We start from the raw sequence: 18340 nt of genomic DNA on the forward strand, positions 1-18340 counted from the left end.
GCTTATTAATCAGTGAAAACGAGTCCTTAATATACAATTCGTACATGGTAACTTAACACAGTTAAGTTACCTGAAACACTGTGAACATTTAGAAGAGTGTTTAATGTTTTCTGATCAGTAGATATACTTCCTAGTCCCACTCAGCCAGCTCATTCTCTTTAAAAAGGCTGATGGGGCTTCCCTGGTGGCGCAGTGGTTGAGAATCTGCCTGCCAATGCAGGGGACACGGGTTCAAGCCCTGGTCCGGGAAGATCCCACATGCCGCAGAGCAACTAGCCCCGTGAGCCACAATTACTGAGCCTGCGTGTCTGGAGCCTGTGCTCTGCAACGAGAGGCCGCGATAGTGAGAGGCCCGCGCACCGCGATGAAGAGTGGCCCCCGCTTGCCACAACTAGAGAAAGCCTCGCACAGAAACGAAGACCCAACACAGCCATAAATAAATTAATTAAATTAATTAAATTAAAAAAAAAGGCTGATGGACATATATACACTACCAAACTTAAGGTAGATAGCTAGTGGGAAGCAGCTGCATAGCACAGGGATATCAGCTCAGTGCTTTGTGACCACCTGAAGGGGTGGGATAGGGAGGGTGGGAGGGAGGGAGCCGCAAGAGGGAGGAGATATGGGGACATATGCATATGTATAACTGATTCACTTTGTTATGAAGCAGAAACTAACACACCATTGTAAAGCAATTATACTCTAATAAAGATGTAAAAATAAATAAATAATAAATAAATAAAAATAAAAAGGCTGCTGTACTGAATGTAAAATAGTTGGCTGGTGGGAAGCAGCAGCACAGAACGGGGAGAGCTACTCGGTGCTTTGCGATGACCTCGAGGAGGGGATGGGGGGGGAGGGAGGGAGGCTCAAGAGGGAGGGGATATGGGGACATGTGTATGCAGATGGCTGATTCGCTCTGTCGGGCGACAGAAACTAACACAGTATTGTGAAGCAATTATACTCCAATAAAGATCTATTAAAAATAAATAAATAAAAAGGCTTCTGTAAGGCATAAAGTTCATTTGTTGTCATTCAACAAATGACAAAGCTGGATGGCAAGGTTTAAAGCATCCCCTGCTTCTTAGGGTTCCCTTCCATCTCAATCCAGGATAACTGATGGAGACACTGACCAAATAATACATCTCCTCAATCTATTCCAATGGCAACCAAGACCACTGTTTGGGGCTTTCTCTGGATTCTTCTTACCTTGATTTGCATAAACAAAGACTCGTTTTTGTCTTCCAAATTCTGATACAAGCCAAACAGTCACACAAGCTCCCCAGTGCTGAGGCGTTCCGCCCATCCATCTTGGCAGCAACTTTATGCAAAACAGTAAAGGAACTACATACAAAACAGAGGTTAGGTCCTAACCCAGGTCCTTTTAAAATTGGAAGTAAATTTCTACTTGATTAAAAAGTGAGTTTATGACCTGCAGAATGGGAGAAAATATTTGCAAATCATATAATGGATTAATATCCAGAGTGTATAAAGAACTCCTACAACAACCAAAGCCCAACCCTGATTTAAAAACGGGCAAAGAATGCCCACTTCTCCAAAGAAGATATACAAATGGTGAATAGCGCATGAAAAGATGCTGGTCACTTAGTACTAGGGAAATGCAAATCCAAACCACAAAGAGATGCCCCTTCAAACCCATTAGGATGGCTATTACCCAAAACTCAGAAAACAACGAGCGACAGTGATGATGCGGAGAAACGGAAACCCTCGGCATTGCTGATGGGAATGTAAAATGCTTCAGTCCGTGTGGAAAACCCTACCGTGGAGAGAATTCCCGTACGATCCAGCAATCCCACCTCTGGGTACGTACACAGAAGAACTGAAAGCAGGGCCTTTAAGAGATACTTACTTGTACACCCAAGTCTCAACTGATGTATGATTGGATCAACAAAATGTGGAATATACATACAACGCAATATTATTCAGCCTTAAAAAGGAAGGAAATTCTGACACAGGCCACAACATGGACGAGCCTTGAGGATTTCAGGGGCTCAGAACGAGCCTCCCCAGAGTGTGTTACTTTTGCACGAGGAGCTAAAGGCAATAGAGCTCCTGTGGGTTCAAGAGAAACTACTGCTCCTTCCTCAACTACCTACAAGAAGTTAAATTGGGGATTTTTCCCAGAAAAGAGTTATTACCGGAGATAAATTCTGTCTGAGTGGCACCATGTATATGGCAGGGCAAATACCTAAGTACCCAGCATCTGCTCTTCCTTTTATCATCCTGTGAATGACCCTCCTGTCCTTGGAAGCCCCAGGCTCCTATCCCATTCCTTAGCTCAGGGGGGCACATATACCTCATTTTACTTTTCTCTCTCTGACCCTCTCACGTATGTAGGGTTCCCGTTATGTGTAAAATTAAATTTGATCTTTCCTGTTACTCTATCTCATGTCAATTTAATTCTTAGACCAGCCAGAAGAACATAGAAGGTAGAGGAAAGTTTTCTTCCTCCCTGACAGGATCTTACACTAAGTGAAATAAAGCCAGTTACAAAAAGACAAATACGGTATGAATCCACTTATATGAAGTAACTAGAGGAGCCAGATTTATAGAGACGGAAACTAGAATGGGGGTTTCCAGGAACTGGGGGATGGAGAAAAGAGAGTTAGTGTTTCATGGGGACAGGGTTGCTTGGGAAGATGAAAATGTTGTGGAGATGGATGGTGGTGACGGCTACACAGCCATGTGAACGTACTTAACGCCACTGAGCTGTGCACTGAAAAATGGTAAATTTTAAGTTACGCAAGTTTGACCACAACTTTTAAAAAAGTGAATTTACAGGCATAGGGGTATCACTGGTATTCTTTCTAAAGCAGGTACCAGCCTCAAAATCCAGGAAATATGTATGGAAATAAGACAAAATGTATTTAGGTAAACTGCCAAAATGACTACCCATACCTTATCAATATGAAAGCTGTAAAAACCTACAGTATCTTTAAATGCTTCAACTGTGTTATTAAAACAATTATCGCATTTGTCTCATGAAGCAGAAGCGCAGTGACATACCCTCGTGGTTTATCCAACGGATCCTAGGGAAGACGTGCAGATGTCTAGAATCTGGATGTCTTCTCCTGAATTCAGTGGTATCGGCACACACGCCAACAGTCAGAGAGCTACCGACGCTTGGGACGGTGAAAAGACTCAGACCGTTGGCCATCCATCTCATGAAGCAGGACATCAAATACTAAGCATTTGAAACTAACTCATTTACCCATTCAAAACACCAGGCATGCGCTGGGCTAGGGTCAAGGATGAATCACCTAGACAGGCAGGCTCCAATCCCAAGAAGCTGACAGTCTGGCAGAAGAAACAATTAACAATTGGGTGCAGCGGCCAACACTGGGGAGAAACTTCCACAAGTGCCAAGAAAGTATTTTATGTGTGGCCAGATGGATTCCTTTGAACTGCGAGGCATGACATTTCCCACCCAATTCTTGTTGCCAAAACCTTTGAGCTTCTGACCTACATATTTTAACCATTGTTTAGTTTTAATTTGTGCTCATGGTAATGTCAGTGTGAACAGTGGGCCTTAGAGTCACTTCCAGGCCTAAAACCGTGGGTTCGTTATACCCCAAGAGAGACAGGAATAGCTTTTTGTCGCATGTTCTAAATAGATGCATTTTTAGAAGATATTTCTCCTGGAAACCTTGGACCCTGCTAGTTGACAGCCACCGGGTGTGAGGACAGAACCTGGGAATGATCTCAGCTCCCTGGAGGGAGCTCTATGATCTCACTGATATGTGGGTGGGGTCTTCCATGCCTCTTTTAAAAAGCTATTTCCCTCTGCAGAGGTAAATACACTTGTTATTTATGCCCTTTGTAGTCTGAAATAAAAATAACATTTTAAAATCAAATCAATTTGAACATACTTCAAACAACTTGTAGTTAACAAGGCATCTGAAAAGTATTTTCGGGAATGACCTAAAGACCTTTTCCAAAGGAGCGTTTTTTTTATGACCCTTAATCTTGTATGACTGGTGATATTTGTGTTGCAATGCTACGAACTAGATTCGTCCGGCCCTTATTTGCCGAAAGAGTAGAATTTCTGAACATTTTGAATGGTTTACAGAGATTACTGGGTAGAATACTGGAAATGGAGACAGGCCGAATAGGTTTGCCTACTTGTGCTTCTTCAGATGAGAGATGTTCTAAGATTCTTGTTTCCTCCAAACAGTTCTGGACAAATAAGTCTGGACACACGCAGTTAGTGAAATAATGTTAGCTGGCTCCTGTAGTCATTCCCCCAGAGCACACATTTGCTTTTTAAATGAGTCCTTTAATTCTCTGATCCAAAAGGGAGGAGGTGGTGGTGGGCTGGCTGGAAGTTTAAAGCCCTCAGAAGCCTCATCCTGGGATAAACCGGAAATTTTATGGCTAATACTTCAGTAGCACTTCCTGTGTGCCAGGCACCGTTCTAGGGCCCTGTATGTATTCAATCATTTAATACTCACGACCACCTATGAGTTTGGTACTATTAATGTCCTTTTCTAATAGAGGAAACTGAAGCACAGTGACCTCTTTCTCGAGGTCACTCTGTGGTCAGTGGCCGAGCAGGGATTTGATCTGGGTAGTCTCACCACAGATTTAGGAAAGAAAAGAGCTTTTGGTAGAAGGAGCTCAGCCTGCAGAACCAGACAGCATGCATCTGAATCTAGGCTCTGCCCCGCACTAGCCAAGTGACCTTGGGCAAATTATCTGAACCTCAGTTTTCCCATCTGTTAAATGGGAAGGATAAGAGTTGGTCAGTGTGGGGCTCCAGGCACACAGGGGTATTTAAGAATGATCGCTGTTAACATTTCTAAGCTGCCCCTTGCTTTCTGCACATACCCGGACATACGTACCCTTTTCTGCCTGGTTAATTTACATTCATCCTAATTCAGAATTCAGCCTGGAGACACCACCTTGTCCACAAGCTTGCCCTGCAGAAAGAGCAGCGAGGGAGGTGAACATAGATTGGTGAGCACACCATGCCAACAGAGCAGGGAGACAGGGCACATGGCCACGCGTGGCTCGTGGCCACTCTATCCGGTAGCACAGAACCAACCATTTCAATCGTGTCAGAAAGTTGCACGGGAATATAAATTGGTGCAGCCACTATGAAAACAGTATGGAGGTTCCCCAAAAAGCTAAAAATAGAGTTGCCATCTGAGCCTGTTATCCCACTTCTGGGCATATATCTGGAGAAAACTATAGTTTGAAAAGACACATGCACCCTATGTTTGTTCCGACACTATTTACAATAGCCAAGACATGGAAGCAACCTAAGTGTCCATCAACAGATGAATGGATAACGAAGATGTGGAATATTAGCCATAAAAAAGAATGAAATACTGCCATTTGCAGCAACATGGATGGACCTAGAAGTTGTCATACTAAGTGAAGTAAGTCAGAGAAAGACAAAAACCATATGATATCACTTACATGTGGAATCTGCAATATGATACAAATGAACTTATCTACAAAACAGAAACAGACTCGCAGACATAGAGAACAGGCTTGTGGTTGTCAAGGGGGAGGGGGGTGGGGGAGGGATGGATTAGTAGTTTGGGATTAGCAGATGCGAACTACTACATATAGAATGTATAAACAACAAAGTCCTACTGTATAGCACAGAGAACTATATTCAATATCCCGTGATAAACCATCACGGAAAAGAATATGAAAAAGAATGGATACACATATGTACCTGAATCACTTTGCTCTACAGCAGAAATTAACACGACATTGTAAATCAACTATACTTCAATAAAATAAATTAATAAAAAAAGAAAGTTCTACCAGACAGCACTGTCCCAGATCATGCAGACTCGTAGAGAGTCAGAGCAGAGGAAACAGTGTTCACCCAAACGCGATACTTTCTTAGAACAATCACTCTGCTTTTCTCCCAAGAACTCAAACAGCACTAAGCCAGTTTTCTTCATTTTATTGCATAAAGGAGTTCCCGTCTCTGCTGAAAAGCTTCTAAATTGCTGATTTTGCATCATCAAAACGCTGACTTGATTATCAAAGAGAAATCACCCCCTGGCCATCCCATTCTGTCCCCCACAGAACACTAACCATCCTTAGACATAAAGCGATACGTTTATACCCAGAGGATTAATCACATGTGATTATTCCTATATCTAAAATTATGTCAAATCTGACTCATTTCATTTAGAGAAAATCACTCTTTGCTGCAAACCCCTTGAGAACAACGCTGCTGGTTTTGAGAGATGCGGGTAAGGCCCCATCCGGGTACCAGAGAAGCGCCCCAGCAGATGCAGCGGTTGGACTGCCTGCTGGCGGCTGACACACGTCACACCCTAAAGCTTCGACACCCCCGGTGGGTCGCTGGCGTCGGTCTCCAGCCACTCAATGAGGATCTGATTCAACTCTGTGGGCCTGGAACGGGAACAGAAGGCAATTCGCATCTGTCTGGACGCACTCCCTCACTCAGGCCAAGGCAGGGGTGGTAAAGCAAGCGGCTTATTGGAGGCGAACGGGGAGCCCTGACGTCCCCCACCCAGGGACCGCCATCTCCTTACTTCTCCATCTGTGTCCAGTGTCCACAGTCCTTAATATGACCCCTTTTCAGGTGAGGGATCTGGAAAAAAACCCCACCCGAAAAAGTAAATGGCAGAAGGCAAGTTCTCTGCTCCCGGTGGGCCGCCCCCCTGAAAACCCCGCGTGATTTAGGAAGGGAATGACCACTGATCAAGCTCCTACTGTGTGCTGGGTGCTCCACATGCGCTGCCTTATTTATCTTTTCATTATATACATTTATTTATTTCATTTATTTATTTTTGGCTGCATTGGGTCTTCGTTGCTGCGTGCGGGCTTTCTCTAGTTGTGGCGAGCAGGGACTACTCTTCGTTGCGATGCGCGGGCTTCTCATTGCGGTGGCTTCTCTTGTTGCGGAGCACGGGTTCTAGGCACGTGGGCTTCAGTCGTTCTGGCACGCGGGCTCTAGAGCACAGGCTCAGTAGTTGTGGCTCACGGGCTTAGTTGCTCTGCAGCATGTGGAGTCTTCCTGGACCAGGGCTCGAACCCATGTCCCCTGCACTGGCAGGCGGATTCTTAACCACTGCGCCGCCAGGGAAGTCCTGCCTTATTTATCTTTGACCATGATCCTTTGGGTAATATGAAGGCTCAGAGAGGTTAGGTAACTGGCCCAAGGCCACACAGAGAGTGGCTGAGCTAAGATTCAAATTCAGGCTGACCCATACTCATCACAACAGACTGTCTCCCTCCAGAACCATTAGGACTTGGCCCGTTCACAGCCTGGAAAATGGCGGGTCGAGCTTGGCTCTTGCCCTGTAGCCATGACTGCGTCCCCTTCCCACGTCGCCTCCCTCCTCCCTGGTGGTCTGCACGCAGGGCTGTTCAGTCTCGCTTTTGGCGCCTGAATCCCCAAAGTGGGTCACAGCCCTCCCCGGACTGGCTCCACCACCCACACAGGGCGTCCTTGGCAACGTGCCTTGAATCACGCTCTCTCCACCGCACTGGATGATGCTAACTAACAAAGCCACGGCCAAGGGCAGGCGAACGCTCTCAGCAACCAGCCAGGATACGCGAGCCGTCACGGGGACCCCACCTGCAGGCCTCCCAATCCCTACCAAGCCCCACGCTTTCAGCAGAGTGTGCTTCCAAAACACAGGCTTGATACCCATCTCTCCACCTCAACGGTCCCCTCACCCATAGGTCCACACAGCTCAGCCTGGCCCAGTGGGCTCAGGATAGCCTCCCAGCCGCACCCTCTGACCTCTCTCATCCATCCTCACCTCTCAACACCCTGTCTCCTCTCCCGTTCTCTCTCTGCCGGGCAAGGCTTAGGAGTTCCTCAAGGCCAGAGGCAGTGGTCAGCACCTCTGTGAAGCCCTCGCTCCCAGCTGGGCCCTTGTCCACACAAGCCTCCTGCATATGGGGTGAACTGCTGGACATGACCTCCTGTGGGGTGGGGTCTGCACCTCATTCATCTTTACCGCCCTGGTATCTAGCACTGTCCCAACTCATCTAAGTGCACAGGAAAAGCCCATGAAATGAAAGAATGAGTGAGTGATGAGAGATTGCATCAGTGAAGGGGAAAGGAAGCAGCAGTCTTTTTTCGTTTTCTTTTGGCCACACCGTGTGGCATGTGGGATCTTAGTTCCCTGAAGTGTGGAGTCTTAACCACTGGACCACCAGGGAAGTCCAGGAAGGAGTGGTCTTTTTTTTTTTTTGCAGTACGCGGGCCTCTCACTGCTGTGGCCTCTCCCGTTGCAGAGCACAGGCTCCGGACGTGCAGGCTCAGTGGCCATGGCTCACGGGCCCAGCCGCTCCGCGGCATGTGGGATCTTCCCGGACCGGGGCACGAACCCACGTCCCCCGCATCAGCAGGCGGACTCTCAACCACTGCGCCACCAGAGAAGCCCCCGAGGAGCAGTCTTAATCGCTGCTCCCAACAAGGCGACAGTGATGCTGCTGAGGAAGCCCTCGTCAAGCGAGCGGTTCCCCCGAACATCCCACTCTTCATCCTCTGGGACGCCTGCGCCCTCCTCCAAGAAGCCCCGATGGCCCCGAGCAGGACCATCGCCTTACCCAGTCCTCCATATGCTTGGACATCTCAGGAACGAGCACGAAGTCCTTCTCCGCGGTGACCATCAGGGCCGGCACCAGGATCTGGGGAGGGATAACGGGAAGGAGAAGCAGCCTCCACGCTCAGGCCCTCCCTCACCCGGGCGAGGAGATGTTATTTTGACACCGCGGGGCCTCCTCCACTATCAACTCCCCCGCAGAAGACCCCTCAGCACCACTGTGGTCTGGCTTTGTTTCCGCCACGTGCTTTGCGTGAAGGAGGCACCAGTATTACTAAAGATCTGAAAGGATGGCGTGCGAGATTAGAAGGTGTGTATCTTGCTCTCTGCCCCTGGTTCCCGGCATAGAGCCCCTGAAACCCTTGTAAATCCCTAAGTGATGAGAGCACTCCTGTTCCAATGAGGTGACTCTGGCTGGGCTCCTGGATGGGGGCTGGTCACCAGGAAGACAAAGCCATGATTAGACACTTGGGATTTTCAGCTCCCTCCTTCCCCCCACGTCTGGAAGGCGAAAGGGATGAAATGGAGTTAATAATTGATCGCGTCTACGTGAGGAAGTCTCCATAAACATCCACATAACCCCAGTAGCAAGGAGTTCGGAGAGCTTCTCGGTTGGTGAAATCCACACCAAAAGGATGACACACCTCAGCTCCACAGGGTCAGAGGCTCCTGGGCGTGGGACCCTCCCAGACCTCACCCTGTGGATTCCTTCGTCTGGCGGTTCATCTGTGTCCTTTACCAAATCCTTTAATAAACTAGTAAACGTGAGTAAGTGTTTCCCAGAGTTCTGTGAGCCACTCTAGAAAATTAATAGACCCAAGGAGGAGGTCCTGGGAGCCTCCAATTTACAGCCAATCAGTTGGAAGCACAGGTAACAACCTGGACTTGGGGTTGGCGTCTGAAGCGGGGAGCAGTCTTGTGGGACTGAGCCCCTAACCTGTGGGCTCTGACGCCGTCTCCAGGTAGCTGGTGCCAAAACTGAGTTAAACTGCAGGCCACCCAGCTGGTGTTGCAGAGAACTGCTTGGTGTGGGGAAAACGCCCACACATTTGGAGACCAGAAGTGCCAGAAAGAAAGCGATTTGTGTGAAAGTAAAGGAGACACACAGGAGGAAAAAAATGGGTTTTTCTCATACAGATGGATTCAGCCACGTATTGACCACACAGGTTGTGTGTGTGGGTGTGTGTGGGTGTGTATAAGTAAGAACACGCGTGTGGTCCACTCTGTGTGACTGATATTCCTGACACCAAACAGGTGGCACTGGGAAGGAGGAAAGATGCCCTTAGATGGAGATCAATATTCCTTTTCTATGAACTGAATAGAATATTCAATTGAATAGAATATTCACACTCTGCCCTTCACAGGGGCAGCCAGAGTGTGACTGGGCCAGCCTGACATTACAGGCAGGAAAGGGACTTCACTTTTTGTCTACTGATGCATGGGGCACCGCAAGGTCGAGAGAACCTCCTTTTACTCTGTGTTCTCAAGCTACCATGACAATTTCCAAATGTCCTTCACTGTCCCTGGGTAAGGAATGCTCACCGTTTTTTACCTACAACACAGAACTGTGCGCTTCTCACTGCGCCCCGTTCACCAAGGGGTGAAGACCCAGTGGTGGTTTTGTGGCTGAAATGAATCCTGAGGCTGCTGTGGGGGTGGGATGGACACTCTAGAATGTTGCAGGTGAAAACGTAAAGCGGTGGCAGAGGCAATGGGAGGAGGTGGGAGAGGAGGAAGATCTGGAAGGAAACTGCAGAAGTGGGGGGTCCCCAAACCTACTGCCACCGGGGCTCACCTCTCCGAAGACTTCAATCTCGTCCCTCATGCTTTGAGAGAGTCTGCCAATCAAACTGCAGTTTTGTCATTTTTGTCCATCAGATTAGAGTGATGATAGGCTAAAGAGCATTAATTAAACCATTACTACGTACTAGGCACTGTTCTAACTCAGCATCTGATGTGCGTCAACCCACTTTATCCTTACACAGCTCCTGCCTGAGGTAGGCACCATTCTTGTCACTTCCATATTAGCGGCCATGGAGAACAGAGTGGTTAAGTGCCTTGCCCAAGGTCACACAGGGCACAGGTCCCACATCCCAGGCCGACTCTCTGCCCAGCCTGCTCTGAACCACTGTTTTTATGCTCTACTGCCTCAAGACCTAACCCTGTGAGGTCAGGACCTCGCCTGTGTCATCTGCACCATTCCTGGCATATAGAGGGCCGATCATTTTTGACTGAATCAAGAAGATGGCCAGGGCTACCAAGTGAGCTGAGGAACGTGAAAATGCAATTTCCCTTACGTTTTTAATGTTCTGAATGTAAACCAGGGACCCCATGACTCCCTTTGCAGACCCAGGGGTTGGAAACCTGTCTTCTGCTTGACAAACAAGGAAACTGAGACTTGGACTGACTTGGTTGAGGTGAAACAGAGGTTACAGCCCCATCTCTCTGAGAGCACGTAATGTTCCTCTGTGAGCCAGGAGCTTCATCCTTGTTACCTCTGGGAGTTAACTGGACCACCTGCGCCCGGAGCCAGGGCACCGCCGGGAGACCTAGGCGGTCCAGACCGCTGCTGCAGTCACCTGGCAGACCCCTGTCCCCACCCTCTCCCCACCCTCTGCCGTTCCAGGAGAAGCAGCAGCAAAAGAGGTCCTAAGAGGAAACCCTGCAGCGCAGGCACCTCCAAAAGCAGCCGGCCTGTCTGTCCACCCCTGGCTCTGACCCAGCGGCCTATCCGTTGGGTCCATGGATGCCCGAAGGGTGACTCGTTGGGGAGGAGAACAGCGCTGAACTCACCTTCCTTCCCAAGCCTTTGCAGCCCCACTGCCAGTTCCTTTCCATGTTTCGGTACCAGTTTAGAGGTCCCCTGGGAGGGGCGGACGAAGGAATAAAACAAGGAAAGCTTTTAGTAGACGCTTGTGCTACAGACCCCACCAGCAACCCGCTCGGCATAGAGCCAGTCTTCCCAGGAAGAGCAAAGGCTCCTGCAGGGCGAAGAGAACAGAGCCCAGGATTCACACCCCGGTGCCCTGCGTGCCTGCCAGGCTTTATCGAGCACGGCCTGGTGCAGGCAGAGCGCTGGGCTGAGGGCTGATGTTCTCTGAAGTGGGCATCCAGGGACACACAGAAATCGGCCCCACAGGACTCTCCATTTTCTCCGGGGACTGTCTCAGAAGACGGGGGTGGGGGAGCTTGGTTTAGTGCCCTCACCAACCAGGGCCACTCCCCTGTCCCAGGGAGCCCGCAGAAAAGGGCCACCGGGAGGTGCTTCCTCCTAATGTGACATCAGGAAGTGATGCCGAGGTGTCTCCTCCGGACAGGTAGGGTGGCTCCAGGGCTGTACCTGGAGCACTGTCCCAATCCTCAGGTGTGGAATGGGTTGGTGCTGTCCAGCCCTTGAGGCTTCCTGTGAAAGGGAGGGCCCGGAGAGACCTTGGACACGTCACGTGCCCTTTGGGACTTCTGATTTTCCCTCCTTTGCAAGGAGGGGTCGGATCGGATTGCCTATATGTTCCCTTCCAGAGAACCTCTGTCCCCCAGTCTAAGACTCTTAAATTGTCCCCCACTTCGGGTGGGGAGGGGGGAAGAAAGGAGATGGAGACACTGGGGTCTAAAGGCCACCACGGGTGTTCACGGCCAAGGTCGCCACACTGTGAACTTGTGGGCTGGGCTGACGAAGGCGGTCCTGCTGTTGGGCTCCTTCTGCGCCCCTGGGTCTGAGTGAGGGATGGGGGCGTGAGGAGAGAGGAGGAAGATGGAAACGTGGTGACCTGCAGCGCCCCTGAAGGACTCACGAGCTTCGAAGATTTGCAATACCCAAATACGTGAAGGGACACGCAGAAAAGGGGCTGTTAAGAGGGACTCTCAGTGATCTCAGGGCAGGGCCCTGAACCGCAGCATAGAAACAGACCTGAGAAAAAGGAACGGAGTCTGGCAGAGACTGCAACATGGGCGGACCAGAGTGAAAGGAGCCACACACGAAGGACCACACAGCGTACGACTCCGTGTGCATGAAACATCTGGAAGAGGCAGCTCCAGGGGGACGGAGAGCAGATGGGTGAGTGATCAGACCTGGGGGCCCAGGGGAAGTGGGGGTGACCGCGACAGGGAACAGAGCTGCTTTCTGGGAGATGAAAACACTTTAAAACGGATCGTGGCGATCCATAAAATGTGTCGTGACGGCGCAGCTCCATGAAATGACTAAAAACCATTGAACTGTACACTCTCAGAGGGTGAATTCTGTGGTATGTGAGTTAGAGCTCAGTAAAGCTGAGCCTATAACCACCGCCCCCCCACCGAATATGTATGCAGTTTTTGAGGTGACGTGGGGTTTTTGTGTTTTTCTGAAGTAAGAACTCAGAGCTGTCATCTGATCCTCACAGAGGTCACCACTGAAAAAAAGTTGAAAACATCTGCTCTGAAGGGGCCCCTAAGCATAAGGGAGAACAAGCTGAACTCTCCAAACTAGAGCAGGCTGAGCATCGTCAGATAGTGAGCCTCCCGGCACTGGAGGCATTCAAGCAGAGGCTGGCCAGGCTTTCACTGGGACTGAGCTGGCACTGGGCCTCACCCTGCACTGCGAGAGCAGAAGAGCCCCTGTCTGCCCACCTTCTCTCTCCTGTGTTCTCCTGGGGTGCTGTTCTCTTTACCTGAAACCAGACTTCTTGAACTGCTGAACGTAGAACTGGATGTCCTCCTCGGTGACCATCTTGCTGAGGCTGGGCTCCCCTGGCGTACTCACAAAGAGTCCTCCTACAAAAAGCCACTTGTTTCCTCTCCCACCCCCTGGGTCAGGTGTCCAAGTTCCAATACCTGAGACCCTTCACCACCTCTGCTTCTTTTATTACTGCTCTCTGTCTCCCCAAGAGACTTGGGCTCCCGGAGGGCAGTGACTCTGACTCGTGCTTGTGGATACCTGCCCCTGCCTCACACCAAGTGTGCGCTCAAAACTTTTGAGGAATGAAGGACTGAACGATTGACTACGTGAATAAGTAAAGAGGTGGAAGGAGGGAAGGGGGAGGTGTTCCTGACCAGTGAGAGGAGTGTGGTCTTTAGGCTTGGAGGAGTTTAACTCCAGCCTGGCCACTCTGGACAAATTCTGTAACTCTTCTGAGACCCATTTTCCTCATCTGTAGAATAGAGATAATAGTGAGAGTTCTTACGGATGTCACGAGAAATATAAACTATATTACTAAAGGGGGCTAACCCAGTGTCTGATGCACACAGTAGGTGCTCAAACAAGTGATAGCAATCATCATTATTAATAAAAATACAAGGGAATGATGGCAAAGTCACAGGCTTGGGGTCAAGCAAGGTTCTGTGGGAACAGTGCCGGATCCAGGAGTCAAGGGGATGAGCGCCAGTCTGCTCCCGGCTCTGGCTCCTCACTTATATCCAAACTGGGAGGGAGAACAGGGGCTGTCTTCATGGGATGGAACTGAGCCTGATGGAGGGGAGGCCAGGGCACTAAGACAGAGGAGACCTGGCTGGGGGTCTGGCCTAATTTCCACTCTGCCTGCACCAGGTGACCCTGCAGAGGTCAGTTCCTCTCCTGGGTCTCTGTCCTAATCAGTAGAGGGTGGATCTGCCCTGAAGAGCTCTGAGAGTCCTCCAGGCTCTGACTGTTTAAGATCTTGAATCCAAAACGTCATGGGGGAGAGGAAGCCAAGGCTGTGTGGTCAGCCCAGGGTTAGGGTGAGTGCGATTCACCAGCGGGGACCTACGTTAAGCAAGTCAGGGCTTAACTAGTTCAGGGCGGGCAGGTGGCTGCTTCTGCCCACAGCTGGCAGATGGAGAAACACTCGTTTAACGTTCGGCTGGTTCCCGTCATGGCCCTCCTGTCTCCATTCCCTCCTGAGAATGTCTCTTACCCATTTCACAGACTCTGTTCGTGGTGAGGAAAGTCTGGAGGGAGAAAAGTTAGAAGGGATGTCATGGGTCAAGCAAAGGAAACATGCAGGAACGGGGCATCTAAAAGCCCTACAAGTGCCAGCAGACTATACAGACATGCTAAATGCCCAAGAGAGCTAGGCGGGTCCTGAGCGGTCAGAGCAGAGGCAGCTCGCAGCCAAGGTCCAAGGCCAAGCCTGCTCCTGGGTGCTGGCGGGTCTTGGGAATGTAAGGACTTGGGTGTATCAACCAGTGGGAACAGGAGATGAGACCTCAGGTCAGATGCGAAGGTAAAAGTGAGATCCTCCCCACCCCTCCACGGTGAATCCGCTCAATCTGGGGTCCTCAGTTAAAGGGTGGACTAGAGAGAACCCACCCACCACGACAGACGGATGTCAAAGGAGGTGGTCCATTCAGTTTGGTACTAAGAGGAGACCAAAAAAAAGCTCCCCTGGGGATTCACAGCCACAAGCCTGCCTTCACACGTGTTTCTGTTTGAATCCACACTACGAGATCTGGAAACCCCCACTAAGTGAAGTAAACAACAGCAAAAGTGAGCTTGGGCTGGCAATGCCACCAGAAGGCCTGGCAGGAGAAGCAAAAGCTAAACCGCCCAGAAGGGCCATCTCCTCCATCTCAGCTGGAGCAGGTTGGAGCAGAGTAAGCTCTGCTAAAGAGGAGCTCACAAACCCAAATTACAGAGCTCGCTCCCTACCCTGCCCCACCCCCGGCACATATACACTGAAGCCCCATTGCAGGAGACAGCAAACAGTAAAACGAGACTCTCCAGGAAGACCAAATAATAGAACTTGCACAGAGAGAGAATGAAAAATGAGTCTGCTTCAAATGACTAAAGACCAAAGAAGGAACTGAACAACAAGAATAGAACAAGACTCTATTGAAAGAGATCAGAAGGCTTTGAAAAAGAACCAAATGTAACTTTCAAAATTAAAGATGGGCTGAACTGCAGATGAGACATGACTAAAAGACGAATGATACACCAGAAGGTAGACCTGAGACCAATTTCTTACAAGCAATGACAGAAGCTTCTAGAAGAAAATAATTGTCAACCTAGAATGCTATAGTCAGATAAACTGTTCTTTGGGATTGAAAGCAAAATAAAGATATTTTCAGGCCAAAAAATTATGAGTTTACTGCTAACAGACTCTTACTGAGAAAACTACAAAAGAAGGTACTTCAGTAAGAAAGAAATTTGAACTTAGTATAAAAGAGTGAGGTGACAGAAGTGGTCAGCAAAGAAACTGGCAAAAATCAGGCCAGCTAAGTAGGCACTGACCAGATACAGCAACAGCAACAGTGACTCCTAACACGTAAGACAGGAGGGTGGGGTTACCGCGTTAAAGCATTCTAGGCTCCTGTGGTTGTTCAAGAAAAGGGTTAGAAGCATCAATTAATTCTGCACTTTGATAAGCAATTATCCATATGAAAATGGTAATAACAGCAGAATTTCTAAACTGTCACCATTATAATCCTTCTTTGATCTGGGTTTCATAGCCCTACTGGTGTGTGACAGAGAGGACAGGACCTTTCCTCATTAATGAAGGGACCAGTGGAGTGAGGACCCTAACTACAGAAGTCAAAGAAAAGAAGGCAAGTTGCTTATTCCCAGACCCTGACATCCCCTATCCCCCCATCCTCCCAGGGAAGCCATCTGGGGATCTGCACCCCTGCAGCTCCCCCTTCCTGCTTACCCCCCACCCTGCCTCCCACACCCCTCACCTCATCACTTGCTCTGAAGAAGCTTCTGAAAGTCCGATTCAGGTTCTGTTCCAGTTCAACCTCCGCCACTCCCTAGAACAACCAAGAAAGCAAAATGAAGGACTCAGCAGAGATCTTGGAAACTGATCTGACCCAAAGCCAGAAGCTCCCAACCTCTGTCCCATCCAGCCCAAGTTTCATTAGAAGTGCATGAATTTGAATTTTCATATTGAAACACGTTTTTTTTTTAAAAGGTTTGAATAAAATATGAGATGCTCACAGTGGTCCCGTCCACCCCGCCCCACACCGGGGAGGTGGGTTTATGGCTGCTGCTTTCTTTTCTGTTTATCTAAATCCCTACAGTGGGAATGTATTACTTATAATAATCACTTTATTATTATAGGCTGGGGAGCCTATAATAATAAGAGTATGGCAGTGTATGGTGGTCCATTCTGGCTGCTATAACACAATACCATAGATCGGGTGGTTTACAAACTCAGACATTTATCTCTCACAGTTCTGTAGGCTGGGCAGTCCAAGATCAAGGCATCAGCAGATTCAGTATCTAGCGACAGTTTGTTTCTTGGTTCATAGATGGTCATCTTCTCACTGTGTCCTCACATGGAGGAAAGCACATGGAGGAGAGCTCTCTGGAGTTTCTTCTAAAGGGCACTAATCCCATTCATGAGGGCTCCACCCTCAAGAACTAATCATCTCCTCAAGGGCCCACCTCCTAATACCATCACATCAGGGTTAGGATTTCAACACACGAATTTGGGGGACTCACAAACACTCAGTCTAGAGCACAGTGCTGGCCTACTTTCTTCTCCTTTCCAACTGCTCACCTGAACCAGCTAAACTGAGTTGCAGGATGTTTTCTGAAGGGGCGCCCTACTTTCTCAGCTCTGTGGTTTAACGTATTGTAACTTCCACCAAGAGCACCTACTTCCCTCAGCTTGGCCTTCAAGAAGCCTTCAACACCTGTGCCAAATACTCTCTTCTCCATGAAGCCCTACCCTCCCCCATCACAGTAAAACAGCTCAGCTCTTCCTGGATCTCACAGAGCCTTTCATGTCCTCTCCATGGTCCACCCTGAGAGCAGGCAAGCTCCTACTCATCTTCTTCCCCAGGGCATCTGCGACTGGTCCTGGATGGAGCAGAGGCTGAATGTATGTTTGTTCCTTTCCTCCGAGGAATGTTCCCGCAGAGAAGGGTCCTGTAAGCCAGGTCAGCAAAGTGTTCTGGTGGCCAGCGGCCCTCAGACCCTGCACACTTTAAGAGGTCCTGCTACCCTGCACTCATTTGTTCTGCACATGGCACGTCATGAGAGCTCTGGATCTACGAGACAGCAGCACTGCAGGCAAGGAAACATTTATCATCAAGCAGCGCTGGATCTGCAGTTCGAGATTTTCTGAAGCAAGCAATGCTGGCATGTGAATTACAATCCCCTCACATGTGTAAGATTCCATTATGACAGAGAATCAATCGTGGCCTTCAGTTACGTGATGAATGTCGAGGCGAGAAACAGCCGTGGAAGGCAGTGCATTTTACGTGCTCCATAAACGCCCGGCGCGTTGCCACGGGTCATCGTTCTTATTTATTGAGAGCACTCCCTAGCTGCTGTTCATGAGCTTGTGATGTGTCTCAGTGTGTGGAGGAATCTCCACGAGTCCAGAGGTCTGGACTGGCTGCAGAGCTCAAATAGTACTTAGAAGAGCAAATGAATGTCAAAAGGGTCAATAAAAAATCAAAGAGAGCCCAAAGGTAGATAAGTCTCTCTCCCCACGTGAAAGCATGTCAGATCGACAGGGATGAAGAGGACAAAGGTGAGGGCCAGAAAGCGGAGAAGATAAGAGCATTTCTACTCTGGTTGTGTGCCCTGCCGATACCATCGGACGCTCTGTAATTCATAGAAGGTGATACCCTATTTTTAAGTCCCACAGACCAATGACAAGCCTCCCACCAGTCCAGCTGGATAGGGTTCCTCCCTTTGTGCTCCTGATCACAGGAATTAAAGGATGAACTTTGGAATCCAACAAACAAGGCTCCAAGCCCCACCACTACTACTTATTAACTGGGCAACTTAATCTTCCAGAGCCTCAGTTTCCTCATCTATAAAATGGGAGTTTTGTAAGGATGATAGGAGATAATGCCTGTTTCTG

The 18340-nt window shown here is 49.1% G+C and overlaps 1 protein-coding gene across 2 annotated transcripts in view; it reads right to left on the minus strand.

The window, feature by feature from the left end:
• The window catches only part of EPHX2 (epoxide hydrolase 2), a 66581-nt gene that overhangs the window by 2713 nt on the left and 45528 nt on the right, over positions 1–18340 (minus strand). The window contains exons 13-19 of one of the 2 annotated variants that reach the window (XM_079925901.1): positions 16200–16271; positions 14441–14474; positions 13220–13322; positions 11367–11436; positions 8578–8658; positions 6546–6604; positions 5724–6402 (exon numbers count right to left, since the gene is read on the minus strand). In XM_079925901.1, the coding sequence (XP_079782027.1) occupies positions 6324–6402; positions 6546–6604; positions 8578–8658; positions 11367–11436; positions 13220–13322; positions 14441–14474; positions 16200–16271 (498 nt within the window). In that variant the 3' untranslated portion in view covers positions 5724–6323. Of the gene's footprint in view, positions 1–5723; positions 6403–6545; positions 6605–8577; positions 8659–11366; positions 11437–13219; positions 13323–14440; positions 14475–16199; positions 16272–18340 lie in introns of those variants that run through there. The other variant, XM_079925902.1, reaches the window with a different exon arrangement.

This window comes from Stenella coeruleoalba (genome assembly GCF_951394435.1).
Source record: "Stenella coeruleoalba genome assembly, chromosome: 7".
Taxonomy (NCBI): Eukaryota; Metazoa; Chordata; class Mammalia; order Artiodactyla; family Delphinidae; genus Stenella; species Stenella coeruleoalba.